Source organism: Mixophyes fleayi, chromosome 6, assembly GCF_038048845.1.
Source record: "Mixophyes fleayi isolate aMixFle1 chromosome 6, aMixFle1.hap1, whole genome shotgun sequence".
NCBI lineage: Eukaryota > Metazoa > Chordata > Amphibia > Anura > Limnodynastidae > Mixophyes > Mixophyes fleayi.
In genome coordinates, this window is record NC_134407.1 from 56,877,674 (window position 1) to 56,898,380 (window position 20,707).

General features: G+C 39.1%; 1 protein-coding gene across 2 annotated transcripts in view; it reads left to right on the forward strand.

Moving 5' to 3' along the window:
• The first annotated feature begins 4,665 nt into the window (after positions 1–4,665).
• The window catches only part of WNT8B (Wnt family member 8B), a 38,018-nt gene continuing 21,976 nt past the window's right edge, over positions 4,666–20,707 (forward strand). For both annotated transcript variants that reach the window (XM_075215203.1, XM_075215204.1), the window contains exon 1: positions 4,666–4,834. In XM_075215203.1, coding sequence (XP_075071304.1) covers positions 4,770–4,834 — 65 coding nt within the window. In that variant the 5' untranslated portion in view covers positions 4,666–4,769. The remainder of the gene's footprint in view (positions 4,835–20,707) is intronic.

The window sequence follows — 20,707 nt, forward strand, 5'->3', positions numbered from 1 at the left end:
TGTGGTTTCTACTGGTTTCAAGATTAATACCATCAAGCATCAAAGGTTATCCCTAAAGCTGATCTGGCCATAGATAGAGGGTTATAATTGGCATGAACTTGATTATTATTTTGGGAATGAGATCCCACACTTCAATACAGGACTGCTGCTTGGATCTCTGACGCCCCACCCCATTTGGGGCTGAACTGCACATGTACTGTTGTCCCACATCCCCCCATTTATTCTGAAATCTGCTTTCTTCTGAGAGGGGACTCGGATATTAAGAGGGCTCATCGCCCACGCTGAAAAAAAAAATGAATTGCAGGTTGGCTCGGCGCCCCGGTAAAAGTAGCGCCCTCCTGGAGCGCTTACCGTGCTTCCCTTCTACCAGCCCTGCTTCTGTATATTAGTTGAATTAAGATCTACTGACAGACACAGTCATTAAGCAGTTGAATTACTGGACTTCGTTGGTTCTTTTATGGGGGTAGTTTTCTCTGATTATTATATCTTTGGTAAGGTTTATTTGAAGAGGAGTAAATCTCCACAACATTAGAGACTACAATCTTGCTAGTAATTTCATCTCTCACTTTTAGACAAGTGAAAGGTGGAAGGTACTGACAGTTTTTCTATTGTGTCCTTAGTGAGCACTGATACAACCATGAGTGTTGACATGTCATCTGCATTGCAAACCATTCCATTTGACTGCCATCATTAGAAACTAAACAAGTTCTAACATAGAGGTTTTTGAGGAGGTAGTTTGCATACATTATTTGGACTTCAGGTATAATGTTTTCCTTGGACACCCCCAGTGGTAAGTCTATGTTTTCAGGAATTCATATGATGGACGGGGATCAATGGGCTTTAATATTTTTTAATATTATTTTCTTCTCTCAAGTCTACAATTTCTCTCTCCAAGCTGCCCATTTTATTCACCATTTGCAGGTTAAAGTCAAGATTTAAGAACCTCCCTGAGGGCTATGAAGTTTGATTGTCAGGCGCCGTGCCCGCTTACTCCCTGAAAGCCAGGGAAGGTCAACCTTCTCTCTCGAGCCGCATGTCCTGTTACTAAGCAACAGGACATCTTCTTCTCCTTGTTGGGCCGGCGCTAGTGCGCCCTATAGCGTCCTCGTTGCCAAGCAACGAGGATGCCGCTTGTGGCTCCTGACGACGGTCAGCTGTTCCTGATCGCCCATTCCACTGTCTACCAATCAGGGCTCCTCTCTATCTAAGTTAGGTTCTGGCACCAGTAGGGTGCCAGAGTATCTAGGTCTTCCTATGCTCCAACGTTCCTGCCTGTTTACCTGCTCTCTGCCTGACCTCCTGTGCACTGACCCGGCTTCCTCTGGTTCTGCTCCTGGATCTCCTTTTGGCCTGGCTGCACTTATTGGAACTGACCCCTGGCTTCCTGACTCTGAATTGTTTTCTCCTTTGGTATCTTGTTTCCCCGCACGGTTTGACCTCTGCCTGTGCGATCACACCAGTTCATCCACCACTTCGCTGATAGCTAACTTGGAGGGCCGCGACATGCACGCCTCTTGCAGCAAACTTCAAACTCCCTTGCGGGGGTCCCTGGCGAAAGTCGGAGGCGTGATAGACTCCGCGCCTCCTAGCTTAGCAGCGCTGATACCAGCAAGTGGCCTTCAGTCCAAATTATTTTCTGACATTGATAATACATTGACAGCTAGTACGACTAAAATATCATTGTCAACTTTAAACAAAGAGACCTACCTCCACTAAATCTTTTCTGGGACCAAATATTGAGAAATGGCCTTTGAATCAGAAATTGTATTGATAAAACAAACGGATGGACAAGATTCTGAAATTGTGTGCCCACTGAGGTAAGGAGAGAGGCCAACTGGAGGATGCTCCATAAAATATTATTACCCAAATAATAATTAATAATTATTATTATTATTATTATTATTATTATTATTATAGCTTCTCTACGATCCCTATCAGACTCCATTTGGATATATCTTTTTTTATTGCTGTTCAGTAGTTCCATTCTGTCTGCCGGACTAAGGATCCAGTAATATGCTGGTAAATTACTCAGACTACCACAGCACTCCTTACCACCAATCCAGGTTTTCCTCACTATGCATGCGTACAATCCATTCAGCCTGTGAATGGAGTTTCATTGCAGAAAGCTCAATGCCAACACACTGGAGAGTTTAAACTTCCACCCACTACCGAGTTATCTTACATCGGGGCTCAGGCAAACTTGCCGTTTGGTCAGGTAAGAGCTGCCGGCCGGATCTTCCAAGTGGCCTCAGTTGTTTATTCTTTGGAATAATAAATTGGTAGTTTGAAGTGTGTATGTGCTCAGGAATTTTTGTGGTACCATTGAATTATTGAATCTCGCAATTGAAGCTTACAGTCGTTGATAGGAAGATCTGACTGGCAACCTTCAATACTGAAATGTACTGATACTGTTATAGTATTTCACTATTCACAAGAGCTTATGTTAGCTACATTATTTTAGGGTTTCTTTTTAATTTTTATTTTATGTATGTGGTATTTTTATGTCTGTTTATGTGTATTTTGTGATTCAGTATTAAATCACTTTCATTAATTGAGGCTTGTGAGATATTGTCCCTGATTATGTGTGTTCGGGACCAATCCATTTTAATTTATTTTTCTCTGTTGCTTTTGAGTGCTTTTTTCTGTGATTTATCTAAGGAGGGTTGTGGGCTCCTGTTTTGCAGCACTTATCCATTCTAAATGTATTTATATTTATTTTTAATTGTGCGCCTTATAGAGGTATTATTTTTATTTTTGCATCAATGTGCCTGATTTCATGAAATGCACATGGAATTTACATATGAATACCATGGCAGCACATGTAGCATCTTCTGGGGGTAGAAGCTGGATGGATCAAGGTACATGAATGAAAATCAAGGGGTAGAGAAGGTGCATTTAGGGGGGCTCTCCCTGTTTAGCGAGGGGGCACAGAGCATTTTTGTAACTCTAGAATGACTTGAATCTAACATGTCTTTGAAGCCCTTGGCCTGTACGTTTAATGGGATACCTTTACACCTAGGCATGCCTTATATAGGAAGCTACATTTTAACCAATGTAACAAACACACAATAGTGGCAGAAAGTATAGACAACCCTTTTATTATGGTTTATTTAAGACATAAATGAAGGCATACTGAGCAGTAGTGTAGGAGAAATGGAAAAGTGGAGAATAATAAAGGGAGTGGTCCTAGTTGGATGGATTAGGAAGTGATGTTTTAACTCTTTCCAACATATCAGAAATATGTCCATCCAGTCAGTACTGCAATCCCACAAAAGATTGGGTGAGTTTCCAAAACTGAAATGTGGGTGTGTACCTGGCGTGTGGCCAGAATATCTGCCCTTTGTAAGTGACCTTCAGTGGCAGAAAACTGACATGGGAGGAGCTTCAGCTGTAATTAAGAGGGGGGGGAGCGCAGATTTAATTTTTAAAAGAGCTGCAGTGAAGTAGAAACCGAATTTGACAGCAGAAAAGAACCGACAGGTCCTGCAGTACTCTGCGCAGTTTTGTGCTTTAGATCTCATGCATTGTTGCATTCTTTGACTGTATAAGTCCGCACCACAACTACTGGGGGACAATACCAGGCATCAACATTTATGTTTAAAAAAAAAATAAAAAATCTTCCTTATGTTACTTTTGAATCTTCCTCTCTTCAATTTAAATGTGTCCCCCCTGGTCCTAGATGTCCCTTTATTTTTAAAAAAATATTGTCTGCCCAATAATGAATACCTTTAATTTATGAATGCATTTATCACATCAGCACTGTTCCATCTCTCCAATAAGTTGTACAGGAGTCAGGCTAACTGTATACAATGTATATTCCCTTCATGCCTCATGTCATGTAAAGCACTACGGAATTTGCTGGCGCTATATAAATAAATGTTGATGATGTCATAAAATTAAATTTGGTAGTTTACTGGTATTTTGATAGTGGGGAAGTATCTTAACAATACATAAGTTAATAAAAATAGCCAAAACTGATGGGTTGTGTGTCCCTGTGGTGTATCTCATGTACTATAGATGATGAGTGCTTTGACACTGGGACCAGGAGTGTAGGTATAGGAGAAGGGAGGGGAAGTTGGCTGGGAGATAGGGCTGATGCCCTTGTCTGCATCCCCTAGAATGTTGCTGCACGAGATAGGAATGAGCCTGTGTATGTCCCATTTGTATCTGAGTGAGAGCCCTTCTGTCACTCTCAGTCAGTAAGTCCACCTGGCTCTCTGCAAGGCTTCATATACCCTTTAAATGTCAAATGAAAGTTTGCATGAGCCACTGGGATGACCAAAACATTACAGCTTATTGCTCTGACCTTATCTGCAAGGCCACTGACCAAACACCAAAATTGTGCCTTAATCGTCTCAGTTAATTTTCCTATTAGTAAACTAAATATAACATGCAGTAATTGCATTAAGAAACTAAACCCAAAGATTCAAATGAGTGTTATTATATACACTGTACACATAGGATCCCATTTTTGTTGAACCTTTCCCCCTCCCTCCTAGCTCCTTCTATCCTCTATCTTAGTGTTTGTTTTATTGGAGCCTGGGGTGTTCTTTTGATCAACTCAATCTCTCTCTGGCACTTGAGTCCTGATTGGCTAAAGGGTTTAGAGGGAAAATCTTTAATTAAGTAGATAATCTCTTCTTAGTAGGTTTGCAGCTCCATTTCTCTACCTCCTTGGTTCTCACTTGGGATCCCTTACTGGTCCTGACTTAAACTTGCAGAAGAACAGCCTTTGCTTTTAGTATCTCAGGATTTTCCAGTCTTGGATTATGTTGTATATTGGCTGCCTCTTGGTCATCTTCCTCCTACTTCCAGTCCATTTTTGCAATTCTTGGTAAGTACCGATGAGCATCAACTGCCACTTAAGCAAATCTTATGGCATGTTAGGATTCACCAATATGTATAAACTCAGAGCACAATCTGAGCATGGCTCACAATCAAAAGTGAAATAACTCTGTTACCAACCAAGTTGTTATAAAACTTTTTACTTGTACGTGTCCATTGTCTTTAGATGTATTATTGATACACAGATACTTTCTGGATGTTTTGGAAACAAAATAAATCAATATTATTAATAATTACAATAACAGTAATAATAAATTATATATATATATATATATATATATATATATATATATATATAATACATCTTTATATTTAGAGGAAATTGTTGTGAGAACTGATTTGCTTACACCTTTCTCACTTCTAGACACTTGCTGGGGTTTTAGCATGTGATGCACGGTCACGAAAGAAAGGAGTCAAAATTTTGTTTCACTATGAAATGTGTTCTTTCATTTATGTTTTATTGTATTTTGCCTGTGCTTGCTATCGAACTCTGGAAATCAGTAGCTAGGATTATACAGGCACTCCGGATGGATTAGATATAATAATAACTTAGAACATATTTCACCAAAACATATATAAAGTACATGAGAAAATAGTTATTGACTAATATGTAGAATTAAACTGACCAAGGTTATAGTTGCTTCATTACTAAACTATTACATTTGATATAGATAGCACCACAATATATTTCAATTCTAGCTTCCCATAACTTTGCGTTTGCGTGACTCCTTGGATTTAGATAAATATATATCTATGATTAAACATTAAACATTTCAAAATAAATGGAAAAAAACAAACACTTAATTGCATTGCATATGGTTTAAAATATTTAGATGACAGTGAATACTCAGAATTATTTTTTTCAACTTCATTTTATTTAAATATTCTTTAAAACACCTTAGTTTATTTTTTTATTATGAAAAACAAAAACATATACATAAAAGTTTGCAGGCAAGTATAAAAAATTCAAATACACAAAACTTAACAACAAACAACAACAGAAATTACAAGTAATAGCAGAATAAAACTATACCGACATCAAGATATGTGGATCATGGACATTTACAAAATAGAATCTAGTTTCTTACACACAAGTTTAATTTATCTCACTATGTCAGAGTGTTATTAGTTATTGACTGTCATGTTTCTTTGTATCTGAGTTGCTAAATATATTCATAATAATTCCTAAGCACATGAATGTTAAACACATTAAACCAAAATGTTTATTTAGCATTTCAATATTTTCAAATTTTCCTATGTTCTCAATATCACTGTGACTTATTTGTGATGTTTATTTTCTTTAAGGACAGATCAACCTTTATGAATTAGTGAATGCAGTTGTATGGCATTAGTATTAGGAAGACATATATAGTATTTTAGAGGAATTGGTGCCTCCTTATTACAGATAATTATGCACAAAAACCCACAACATCTCATAAGTAGTTTAGCTAGTCCTAACCTGCCCTAGCACTGGAAGTTTTTCTTTGTTGATGCCATATTTTACAGCTTAAAATACCAACCCTATCTAGCGAAAACAAACAAAATATGCGCAGAACTTAAAATGATGCATACTTAAATAATACATAGGTAAGTGTACTTTGTCTAAATGACTAGGGCAGTGGATGAATAAAGCTTCTCTAATAAGCTGATTTGTTCTTTCTGACCATTTTGGTCAATTGTGATTGTTTAGAAGGACTCAGTGGCTGTATTGAATCTCTAATGACGGTAATGTCCATGTGGTTGCAATTTGTATCTCAGCATGTACAAAACTGTATTTGGACATGTACAAGGTAAAATGACATACGTAATTGATGGTATATTGCACAGAAGCCCTGCCTAATCATCTGCTCATTCTGTGCTGCCTATGATATAGAGCATAGAAGCCCTGCAGAATCATCTGCTCATGTCTGTACTGCCTATGACCCATTCAATGTGCCGTCCTCCATAGCAACTGTTTACCTTTATACAGTAAAAGAAAATAAAAAGATATTTGGCTAAAAACAAGCCATTTGTAGTAGAAGAAACTGTATTCTATGGGGCGTATTCAATTGTTCAAAGATACCGCCGCGTTAAAACTACTACCGTTATTACGGTAGTAGTTAGCTGGATTTCAGCTCGTGGCTCAGGGAGCCGCGAGCTGAAATCCAGCGAGAAAATTACCGTAGTAACGTTTTTTCTGCGCACTATTACCGTAATAATGCTAATAGTGCGCGGACTGCGGGATTTTTGGCGTTTCCGCCGACAATTGAATACGCCCCTATATGTCTGATGCTATTTTTGCCACATGCGTTGTCTCATTTGAGCTCAGAAATCTGAAGCTTCAACTTAATTTCTTGAAGTATATGAGCAATTATCATAGGATATATTTTGTATCTTAGTCAGGAGACAGAGGATGATAATAAATCACCCAGGGTAATTTCTTTATCTGTCTGCACAGGTCACCATGTTTTTTGTGTAGAGGATTTAAAATGATGTGACCCAGTAATAATAGCGAGGACCACATACCAAAGTCCTTTGACTGAGAATCTCCAGAAAGTTCAGCATTATTATTAGCTTGGAATGTCTGGAAAATGTATAGAATCTCTGAGATGCAATTTCAAACACTCAATTATAATTGGCCTGAAAACCTAAATGATCAGGAATCCACCTTAGGTCAAAAACTGAGCCAACGGCTTCAAACTATGCTCATCTCATTATTGACTCCATGGGTGTGAATTTAGTAGTAAGTTACCTAATGTTTTGGTTTGTTGTGATGTTTATGCATCAGCTGGCACTATTCTCAGTATTCTATCTGGAGAATTTGCCAAACTGGGAAATAGTTTTTTTACCGTTCCAAAGCCTGAAAATGAAAACATAACATTATTGAGGTTGTTTGTTACTAGCGTTTTAGCACTAAAAACAGCATGTTTCTGGGTCCCAAAGATGTTTGTTTTTAATATGAATGAACATGTGTTTACAGGCATACTAATTACTTTAAGTATTTTCCACTGATAAAAGATAAGATTTTCCTCAGTTTACGACAGTCGTAAAAAAAAACAGGCCCTCTTCTGGAAAACCAGATATGAGGTGTCTTCTGCTTTGGTACCTGATGATAACAATCAGATGCTTCCTGGAAATACCTAACACTTCTGTGACCTTTTGTGCTCTTTGCTAAGAGAAGAGTATATGTGATGTTAAATACTTTTCTGGCAAAAAAGTATTATAGGAGTGATACCTTTATTAGCTAACCAAAAAAAAAGATTTATATTTGCTAACTAATCATAGCACAGAGGCCCCTTCACTGAACTAAAATTATAATAAAATAAAGTTTTGCTACACATTCTAAGAGTAGAGTGAAATCATTGCCTGTAAATCAAATAGTAGGTGTGCTACTAAGATGATTCTAAGATGATACAGAACCAAGGAAAACAATATAACTATTACGCAGAAATGGGATAAACATTCTACAGAGAATGATTTGGTTAAGGATGCCCACTAACTCATTCGGCATTCTTTGGAAAGGATCACCAAAACATGGTGATGCTTATTTTAATAGGCAAAATTAAGTATAATTGAAAGCTTGTAATTTTCATCATCTTCATCACCATTTATTTATATAATTTTATTAAATGTTATATATTATATTATTTTCCAATGATGCTCCAAATCTTCATTATGTTTTATTGCTGAGCCAGTAATACTGCAGCTAAATAGTGATGATTTACAAAAAACGTTTTTATCTTGTCTGGCTGAAAAATCTGTGTTTCCACGTGAACATTGATTAATATTTACAGATTGAGTAATACATTTACATTCAGTTACCTATTTATATCATGTTTGCTATTTGTTCCGGGAAAAGTACCCATTTCAGTTTTATATTATTGCCTGTTCTCTGCTTTGATGGCAGCTGCTTTCCAATGTCAGCGGCATTCTATATAAGGGAGGGTGAGTGGAGAGATTCAGCATACAGTCTAGATTAGTAGCCAACATGTGAATATAACATCAAGAGTACCTGTTGGTGCTGTATTGTTGCATGCAAGCACAGCCTACTCGATGCTGTCTAAGCAGACCTCGGTGCATGACATTATAACCAAGTTGTATAGTGATCATGTCATGTTACCTAAAGTCCTTCTGTTTGCTTCTGAAATACTTTTAAAAAATATTAATATGAGAATAAAACTGGAGAGTGCAAAGTGCACAATGTGCATAGAATCTGAATGATTGTAATGTAGATATGTTCAGTATTTAAAACATAAGGACATTTCCTGGGAAAAATACTTCCAGGGCCAAATTTTTAAATACTTGGGATGTCAGGGGCAGGCTGGTCTGGGGGGCCGGTCCCAAAGTGGGCTATATTCTTGCTCCCCAATCTAAAATTTGCCAGCTCTTGTAAATGTGCAACAGTTTGCAACTACATTTTAGAAATTACAAGGAATAGAGGAATAAAACTGTATTTTTTTGTCCTTGAAACTTAAATGCTTTTGATTTAAATTAAATTCTATAAATGTCCATTTTGTGTAAAATGTTTCACTTTTAAGACAGTTTGTGACACAATAAAAACTAATTTGTAAAGGTTCAGTATAATTATATATTTCCTATTTTCCCGGAAACAGTCCTGAGGTCTGATTCATTAAGGAACTTAAGCAAGAATTTGAGTAAGTTTTCTAACTCAAGTTTTCTGGACAAAACCATGTTGCATTGGAGAGGGAGGTCAATTTAAAATGTGATGGCAGATTTATAGTTGGGGGTAGGGCATGTCCTAGATCAACTTTAAAGTTCAGTGTAAAAATAAAGCTATCCAGTATTTGTGTGCTACATGAAAAAACAGCCAGTATATAACTTATGTGCAAAATAATAAACTAATTTGCACCCCTTGCATTGTAACATGGTTTTGTCCAGAAAACTTACTCAAATTCTTGCCTAAGTTCCTTAAGGAATTAGGCCCCTGGTGCTTAAATACTTGTCCCTTGAAATTCTTCTTCTTATTATTCTTATTATTATTGTTGTATATTTATAGGGCATCACAAGGACAGTTTTTAAATATGTCTCCATTTTTAAAGACTGTCCAAATGCATGGTATAATTACTCTCCTTCTGCATCAGATACAGTATTTATGTCACTACATTTCCATTTGGATGCAGTGACTAAATTAGTGCACTTTTTTGTTTTACTTTGCATACAGAAAATTGTACACTAAAGTTTACATGGCAGCACAGTGGCTAAGTGGTTAACACTTCTGCCTCACAGCAATGGGGTCATGAGTTCAATTCCCGACCATGGCCTTATCTGTGAGGAGTTTGTATGTTCTCCCCATGTTTACGTGGGGTTCCTCCCGGTGCTCTGGTTTCCTCCCACACTCCAAAAACATACTGGTAGGCTAATTGGCTGTTATCGAATTGACCCTATTCTGTGTGTGTGTTTGTTAGGGAATTTAGACTGTAAGCTCCAATGGAGCAGGGACTGATGTGAATGAGTTCTCTGTATAGCGCTGTGGAATTAGTGGCGCTATATAAATAAATGGTGATGATGATGGTTAACTGTCATTCATTTACCAGAATGAACATTAATCTTCTGTAAAAGTAAGGGGAGAAAAGGTCATGCCAGTCTACAACATAGTTAGATAATACTTGACGACTTTCCTGGAATGTTCAGGAGACTCACTAAATACGGTCCGAGTCTGGCAATCTCCTTGAAGCTGGGCTAGAAGGAGAGGCGGTCAGCAGACCCCAGCCTGATGATGTGATTCACATCAAAACTCTCATCCCACTGTGGCACAATGTCGTAACACCATTCTGTTGTGTTTGAGGCATTATGATGTAACCCACGTCAACAGTCCCACCCACCCAACTTCACTGAGGCAAGCTCTGAAATATCGGCAACTATGAGGTAGATATTTTACATCCCAGCTCTGTCTGACTCGTGATAATTAACTTTATCATCTTTGATGCCAGACTTAAATAACTTATAAACTTATAAAACTGATACATTGGGGGAGATTCAATTCAGCGCAAGGTGCCAATGAACTTTGACGTTCGGATGCGCATGTTTCCGCCATTTATGGTAAGAAATCTTCTTTTTCTGCACACCACTATGGCACGCGAGGGAAAATAAGTGGACATTTCATTCAGAAAATCTAGGCAACATGTCTCCCCGGACTGTTTCGAAGACGCTGTGTTGAGTTGAATCTCCCACATTGTATGTTAACTTTGCCATGGGTACTGTACTTAACAAAGTCTGTATACATTGCTGTAATAAAATGGTCAGAGCAGCTGTTAAAAAAATAATGTCTAAGTCATTTTGCAGATGGTTCATGCCTTGCTTTATAGGGACACTTCTTATATATTAGTAAGTGCAGCTTTCAGTGCTTTCACTTTGATAAACTTTACTGGAACTTCTTGCTGAGACCCTGTTGTTGTGACAAAGCTTAATCAATACACATTAGTGAATTAGCAAGTTAGATGAAGCTGCTGATGATGTTCAAAAAGGCATGCGTGATCACAGGCTGTGCTAATGTGTTTGCACAGACCTGGAAGGTCTTGTAGGAATGTGTTAATTGGACATAATATTGAACAAAAAGGGAGACAGAGATAGTGGATGTTATACAAAAGCAGAGATAGCCAGAGTTCAATTCTCCAAGTAATAGTCCAGTGTAAAATTGCAAATGTATTATGAGGACTTTTTTTTGTCACAGGATTTTTTTTGGTGCACTATAAGCCCCTACTATGCAGTAGTTCTGCAAGTAGCTGCTTGCTCTTGCAACCAATGGAATGCTGGCACTTGTAGTTCTACAAGCACTGCATACACAAGCGGTTTATTGTTGCCAGGCCAGTAGTGTCACAGAAAAAAATATTGATTTAACTATATTAACTACATATTACTCCAACACCCACCAGCAGGGATGTTGGGAGGAGCTGTAGTGTTTTCATCATGGGGCTGTTTTCTTCTAGGTGGGGGCCGCATTTTTTGAGGGAATTCAGCCCTGTGCTAAGACTGTGTGACATGTACACCCCATGCTGCACGTTAGAGTCGAACTGTGACATATAGGGCGACCACCGGGGGACTGCAACGGTAGGGGCCCACAAGTGGGGGTGTGGCCAGCCACCATAGAGGCGAGACACCAGACAATAGAAGGGGAGTAGTCAGTCCCATGGTTAGCGGCATAGTGTAGTATATAAAGAAATGCAGTGTATATAAAGAGTGCATAGTCTAGGCCCCACCCCTTAGATCGGGACAAAGTCTTGCCCCACTAGAAACATAACAGTTGGCAGACTGTCCTGCTCTCTCCTACCTGTTCTTGGAGCGTTCACTACCTGCTGCTGCTGATGTCTTAAGCTCAGTTGCTCTCTGGATCCTGGAATATTGGAGTCCTGTTTGGAAAAAGGGATAGGTATATTAAACATGGAAAGCCAAGACAGGGGGCTCCTTGTCTCAAAGTAGTTACACAATTAACCTGTCCATACACATACTATTACTACCCTTAGTGAGAACATTCAGTGACACCCCCGACCTTGGCTCCATGGGAAGTACCCTTGCTGCAGATCAGGAGTTGTCTAAAATCTAGTCAAGTGCAGGTGTTCCAGTTGTGCATTTAGATAGAGAGATTATATATTATTATTATTATTATTATTATTATTATTATTAATAATAATAATATTAATACCAGTAATGAAACCAACAAATAAACATTCATATTATACAACACAGTACTGCCCTTAAACAATATTATGCCACAGAGTAATGCCCCCAAACAATATGCCACACAGTAGTGCCCCAGTTCAATTTATGCCACAATTCATATTATGCCACACAGTAATGCCCCCAAACAATATTATGCCACACAGTAATGCCTCCAAACAATCTTATGCCACACAGTAATGCCTCCAAACAATCTTATGCCACACAGTAGTGCCCCCAAACAATAATATGCCACACAGTAGTGCCCCAGTGCAATGTATGCCACAATTCATATTATGTCACACAGTAATGCCCCCAAACAATATTATGCCACACAGTAGTGCCCCCAAACAATATTATGCCACACAGTAGTGTTCCCAAATATTGTTATGCCACACAGTAGTGACCCCAAACAATATTATGCCACACAGTAATGCCCCCAAACAATCTCATGCCACACAGTAGTGCCCCCAAACAATAATATGCCACACAGTAGTGCCCCAGTGCAATGTATGCCACAATTCATATTATGTCACACAGTAATGCCCCCAAACAATATTATGCCACACAGTAGTGCCCCCAAACAATATTATGCCACACAGTAGTGTTCCCAAATATTGTTATGCCACACAGTAGTGCCCCCAAACAATATTATGCCACACAGTAGTGCGCCCAAACAATGTTATGCCACACACTAGTGCCCCTCAACCTTCACTGTTACAATGAGAGTCTGCAGCTGTACTGACTTGTGGCCAAAACAACAATGGCTGGCTACTGAGTCTTCCATCTTGCTCCTCTGGGCAGCAGCTCCTCCTCCGTGGGCGGATCTTCTTCCACGTGACACGTCATTGCCGGCAACAACAAGGTGCAGAAAGCCGCGCCTTGGCTTTCTGTAAGTAAAATTGCTCATGGCGAGTGGTCCTCTGCTGCTTGGCCCCACCAACGAAGCAGACAGGGCTATCAAGCATCAGGGGCCCACAGGGGAATACCCCGGAAGACCAGTCCGACGTTATGCATGTTTCCCTGCTTTAGTGTCACCAGCCCAGCATGTTACAGCTTAGTGCTGGTAGCCTATGCTGCTTGTCCCCTCAAAATCATTGTTACCAGCCCAGGTCATGAACACTAGTGCTGGAAGCACATTTATTAAGTATTTTTTTTTATATTGATATGGTTATCAGCACAGATCTTGCTCTAGTGGTCTAGCACCCGCAAGAGAAACACCTCCGGGCATGTCTGCAGCTGTCTCCATCCCTAATAGAAGGCAAGTATGTAAGCACGCTTTTACTGCACTTGCCCTATGTTAAAACTCCTCTTCCCTCCCATTTGCCAGGTGCCACATTTGTGCATGTGCAGTACAGAAAAAAGCATATTTTACGCTTAAAAACTGTGCTTGTGTCCACAACTCTAAATGGCCCCCAAACAGTTTAAACCTTGAGTAAATAGAGTATCCTGTGTTGCTTTGATCATGTGTGGTTGAATATGACAAAATGCTGCAGACATTTAAACAGACATGTTTATGTCACACTGCCCGAGATAAAATATAGACCTATTTATTCATGTACAATTTATGACACAACAATGGTTATTTACTAACATTGCAAATCTGTACTAAGACATTTGTTTTTATTCTATAACCTGCACTAGACAGGTAGAAAAAAATCGATGACTGTTGTTAAGGCTTTAGTTGCAGATTTGTACAACAGTCAGTGATTATTTGGTTTAGTGCAGGTTAGAGAATAAAAGCAAATGACTTTGAGCAATGTTAAATGTCTCATTGTTTGTATGTTCTCCCCGTGTTTGCTTGGGTTTCCTCTGGGTGCTCCGGTTTCCTCCCACACTCCAAAAAACATACTGGTAGGTTAATTGGCTGCTAACAAATTAACCCTAGTTTGTGTAACTGTCTGTGTCTGTCTGTCTGTCTGTCTGTCTGTCTGTCTGAGTGGGTTATGGAATTTAGACTATAATCCCCCATGGGGTAGGGACCGATGTGAGCGAGTTCTCTGTACGGCGCTGCGGAATCAGTGGCGCTATATAAATAAATGGTAAATAATAATAAAAATTGACCTTTTGGCTGCCCTTTTGGAGCGACCATCTCTGGTTGGGACCCAATCTCTTGTTCCTTCACTTGCATCTATAGTCAGAGTCTGATTTAAATAATTGGTGCTTTTAGGCACGCAACCTTTAGCACCTTAAGGCCTCATATTTACTTGTCATAATTCTTTACACAGAATATTCGCTAGCTATGCCCTCATTACAGTTTACTTTGGTTTGCATGTAGGAAAAAAAAAGTTTGACATATGGTCTGCGAAGGAAAGAGTGTCTCCTCAATGTTAGTCAATGTTTACTATAAAGTCACTATATTAAGTAAAAAGTGTATACTGGTTGGTGACTAAGATGAAGACAAATTAATAAACTACTGTAATAATATTCTAAGGGTCCGATTCTATTGTGTTCACTGTCGGAACCTCACATAAGAAGACTCAGCGGGATGTACGGTAGCTGAAACATCGCTGATATTTCTTGCACAAAATCAGTGATGTTGCAGATACTGTTAACCCGGAAATCTGCACTGTATTGAATCTGCTCTTAAGAATGTACTGTGACTGAGAAATGTACAGACTAAATCATCATCCCCATCATTTATTTATATAGCACTAGCAAATTCCGTAGCACTTTACAGACTAAATGGACTTCATCTCCTACTACATAAGCTCTAACAGGCAGAGCCCTTTAACCTTTTGTTTAATTGTTTTGTTAATGATTTTTTTAATCATGATATCTTCAAGCTTTTCTCCCTACTTGTACATTGCCATTGAAAATGTTTGTACTATATAATTAAATGATAGTAACACAACTGTGTCTATTGAGCCTATTTACTATAATGTGGCGACAACAAAGATTTTCTTTCACTGCTTATCATCATACTTGCCAACTCTCCTGGAATGTCCGGGAGATTTCCAAAATCCGGGTAGGTCTCCCGGACTATCGGGAGAGCCAGCAAGACTCCCGCATCCCGCAACAAAACGTTTCCGATGCTGGAGGACAAAATGAAGTGATTGACCGCACCCCGCCACCCGCCCTCTAGTCACGCATCCTGTCCGGGATCTCCCAGACTTCACTATTTAAAAGTAGACACATATGCTTATCACCACAATTTACTTCACTAAAGCGGCTGAGTATAACTGGCTGGCAGCGGTAAAAGGAGTATTACCGCTTTGTCAATGGGTCTTGGATACATCTGCTTACCAAAGACACTGACTTGGGCGTTTATTTTCAATAGTTAAAAAAAATAAAGTGTTAAAAAAATATAAGAAAAATATAAAATAAATATTTTGCAGCCATTCCTGTTAGAAAAATGATTTATTTAAATAATTGCTATTAATTTCCCCTGTTGTCCCTATCTTGAGGTTTGTGGCAGTACTCGTACTATCATGATCCTTCTTAAATAGGCTTTCCCATGGAAGCTTTCACTGTGATAAGCCCAGCGAATCTCTGTGCAGATTAAATAGATAAATAGGTGGAACAATAAATATACCCCTATATCTGTATGGAATACTGCCTACTTGTATGTAGAAAACCTGATCACTAGTGTACTTTACATGAACCTTTCCGTAGACAGATGGTAGATTAGCAATCCAACCAGGGAAAGAAATCCTGGCTATCACAACCAAGTAATGTTTGTTTATGTGGAGTCTAGAACAAGGATATGTGGTCGCTTCAAAGCTTCCATTCACTTTAACACAGTCCAATTGCAGATTAGGGGATATTGGTATTTGCATTACACCCCTAACACCCCCACCCCCCTTCAGATTCACTCCATTCCAGGTGTGATTGGGCTTAGAGTTAATAGGATTATGATAATGTTGACTGGCCACTAGCCTCAATGTTTTTCCACATGTTCTTTATCCTTTTTTGTCCGGTGGTATCAGAGGTTACCTCTTCAAATTAATCCCTCTGGTATCCTGTTTGGTCCTAAATTGCTATATAGGAATACAGCCTTTAGCTTTTCCCAACCTAAATACGTTTGGTTTGAAGAGGTCATATGAAGTACTTGGAATAGCCTTTAAATGGAAACTCACACGAAAAAAAAGTAGAATTAGGCCAGTCTGTAATGGCTGCTCCCGCTTCTTTCAACATCCTGTTTAAGAAAAGCTCCATAGAAATGGTTACCAAGTAACCTCAAAAATACGCGGTGTTCGTGTTTTAATTTTAAGCCTCTTGATAATTAAATTGTGTTTGGAACGTGCTTTGAGACAAGAGTTTGACACAACTGAAAGTTGTGTTTCATCCACTGTAGGGCTGAACCACGCCAAGTCTTGTGGCCCAGTGACAAGCCGCATTGTATGAGAGTGCCTGACTAATTATCAGTATAGCAATAAGAAGAAAAAAAAAACCCAGTCATTGCCACATCCTTGTAGTCTTATTAAAAAAACTATTTTTAAAAAAAAAAGTATGTTAAATTAACTTAATATTTGCTGTTTGGTTTTTTTCTGCGATCGTTGAAAATGAAAGCCCTGGTTTTCCCAATGAGATTTATTTTTCCCTTATGATAAAGCATGGTAATGAAGGGTCTATTTATTATTAGATTATCGCAGGGATAGAAAATCTATTATTGCCACCATTTACCAAGAAAACAATGCCAGAGCAGCTGAGTGATACTATCTGGAGATACTGGCTGTCAGCGGTACAAGTATTCTAAAGCTGGGTGCACATTACAAAAAGTTCTCCTGATGCCATATCAGTAATCATTTTACCAACGACTGGAAAAAAAAAAGTCCCGATCAGCATGCAGATTCATGCGTACACACTATACATGTTTTACAAGATTTACTCTCAGATCTGTGCTCTTCATCTATCATAACCATCAGCTGAAAAGATCCTTAAGGAATCAGGCCCATGATCTTAACAGGCGTGGGCTGGCAAGTTTCAGCCCGGGCGGCGCACAGGCGGCCGCATCACATGACACGCGATGTGGCCGTGTCATCATGACGCGGCCGCATTGCTTGTCATGTGATGCGGCCGCCTGTGCACTGATGCGGCCGCAGAGTGGACAAGTGATGCGGCCGCCGGTAATATTGAGCCAATTTGTCATCCACTGGGGGAGGGGGGGGGGGGGGGAATGGATTGGCCGTCCCGAACAGCCGTTAGACTGAGCAGCCCGGGGGCCTGATGCCCCCCGGCCCAGTCCGCCCCTGGATTTTAAATTAAGAAATATCTTATTTAAGTCTTCTGGACAAAACCATGTTACAATGCAAGGGGTGAAAATTAGTTTTCTGTTTTGCACATAAGTTAAATACTGACTGTTTTTTCATGTAGCACACAAATACTTGATAGCTTATTTGTACACTGAAATTTAAAGTTGATATTTGGTGGCTACATGAAAAAACAGTCAGTATTTAACTTATGTGCAAAACAGAAAACTAATTTTCACCCCTTGCATTGTAACATGGTCTTGTCCAGGAGACTTAAATAAGATACTTCTTCATTTAAGTTCCTTAATGAATCAGGTCCCATGACTGTAAACTCTATGTAGATCCTCATTGTGAGTGCATACACACTGCAGGATTGGAAGGATGGGAAATGACAGACACAATAACTGTCTGAAAAGCCTGTAGTGTGTACCCAGCATTCATGTTCGCCAGCTAGTCTTGGTTTATCTACACATGCAGGACCCGGCCTGCTGGTTCACACATGCGCAGTGGAATTGTAAGCCTGGACTTGGGCTTCCAGTTCCACTTACAAAAAATGTAAATAAATTGTTGAAAAATATTAAAGAAATAGGTGCGCGTAAAAAAAATAAATTCTATTGTTCATATTTGAAAAAATGCTTTATTGAAATAACTAAATTCTTAGGTGGTGACAGCGATTGAAGGATTGCAGATTGCTAAATAATGTTCCCTATACTTTACTTTCACGATAGCCTTGCATAGATAGGGAGAAGCTCTATTTACCTGATCTCCGCTTTTCTCAGCCAGACCCTTATTCTTAGCAGTTTCCTCCCAGCCAGTACTTTGTTTAGATAATTTGAATTTTTACAATATAATGATCCCCTTTTCTGTACTAGGATTTCTCAACCTGTGCTGTGTGTTCTCAGTGTGGTAACTGCTATTCAAGTTGTACATTCACTTGTTCAATGTAACTCTCCAATGCAGAGCGGTTGTCCCATGCTCCTTATAACGAAGTCCAATAACGTATGCAGAAAGGCATTGTATGAACCATGTTATTTTCTTCTCTTCTGCTTATGAAAAATGCCACACATTCCAATTTTCCCCAACGTGCACACACACAAGCTTTACTTTACCTGAGTAGGTCCTATTCAGATATTTATATGGTTATCAGAGCAGTGTATGAAGTCGTCATATATTACAACCCTTGATTAGGTTACCATTAATTATATGAATACCATATGAAGAATTGCCATAGCTCACCCTGCCTCACTTCAGAACCGGTCGCCCTAATCAGCTCCATGACCTTATTCATTATCCCTTCCCAGTTGTGTCACCTAAGTATTGTAATGATGATTTTTATGGAGTGCTGAAATGAGATCAGATTTCCCAGTGGCAATTCTTGGCATAACTATTAAGCCTTGTTGGTTGGTTCTCTTTTTATATTTTCTACATATGCCTCTTCTCCAGTGAATATTGTGAAGGATATCATTTTTAGCATATTATTGGTGTTTTGAGTCAGAAAAAAATAGTTTATCCCTCCCTGCCTCTTCCCATAATTTTTATTTTGGATCATATATGAACCTGCGTATTTAGACTAACATGCTACTCTTGCCGTGCCGCATCAAAGCTTAGATGTGATTGGTCATAGATGATTACTGTTATTTGTTTGTTGTTATTTTTCAGTTTTACTTAAATACTTTTTGGCATATTCATGTATTTTCCTGGTCAAATTATTATTACTATTATTCATACATAAAGATCTAGCCACTAAAGGGGCAAATCTCCCTGTATTGCAATTGCCTTCAGTGAGTATAATCAGTGGGGGTTATTAACTAGCCAAATGCAAATATCTGGGTGTAGGACATGTGCCATCTAGTGGATCCATCTTCAAGTGCAAGATATGATATAATCATCATCATCATCATTTATTTATATAAAGCGCCACTGATTCCGCAGCACTGTACAGAGAACTCATTCACATCAGTCCCTGCCCCATTGGAGCTTACAGTCTAAATTCCCTAACACGCACACAGAGAGCGAGAGTATAGGGTCAATTTTGATAGCAGCCAATTAACCTACCAGTATGGTTTTTGGAGTGTGGAAGGAAACCGGAGCACCCAGAGGAAACCCACACAAACACAGGGAGAACATACAAACTCCACACAGATAATCCTTTAAAAATAACAGTAATTAAAAGTATACTATAAAGCAATCAAGTGATATCATTCACTAGAGACGGGGGACTGGGGAGATTTGGATCTTTTCCGCTCACTATGTTTGCTCACTGCTATTTTTTGAAGCAATTGCTTCTTTCATGTATTGCTCTGTGAAAAAATTTCCTCAATTTCCAACAATTATTTAAAATGTTGCTCTTCATCCAAACCTTTTCATAAGTAAAATTCAGGCATAATACAAGTGAGGCAAACAAAGAAATATAATGAGGAATGTACAACTCAGCAAAATATTGATTTAGAGCGTAACCAGTAAAACGCGGTAAAGCACAATAGATCACATAAATATAAACCACGCATGCGCTAATAAAGTGGTTGCAATTGGTTCTTAGCCCCCAAAAAACATTGTGTTATCTTAGTGACTAAGATATTACATAAGAATATATTTATACCAAGCCTACTATACCCAGCAGTATAATATCACCATTACTGTAGTGTATAGAACAGTGTCCTCAGCATAGTTTAATTATTAAAATCATCAGTATAAAGAATACACATAGAACACATGCCACTAATTTGTGATATAAGACAAGACAGTACATGATGACACCCTGTACTTATAATGTACACTATAGTTGCCTACTCTGCCGGAATGTCCGGGAGACTCCTGAATTTTTGGAAGTTCTCCCAGACTCCCGAGAGAGCAGGCAAAAATCCTGGTTCCAGCTGTCGCTGTTCTGGGTGGGGGTGGTGGCTAAATGCGACATTGTGGCCCCGCCCCGCCCCCTGCTGCGATTGGCTAAAATTGCATAAGATTGACAGGGGCAGAGCCTAACAGCGCACCACGCGTGGCCAAGCCCCCCTAGACGG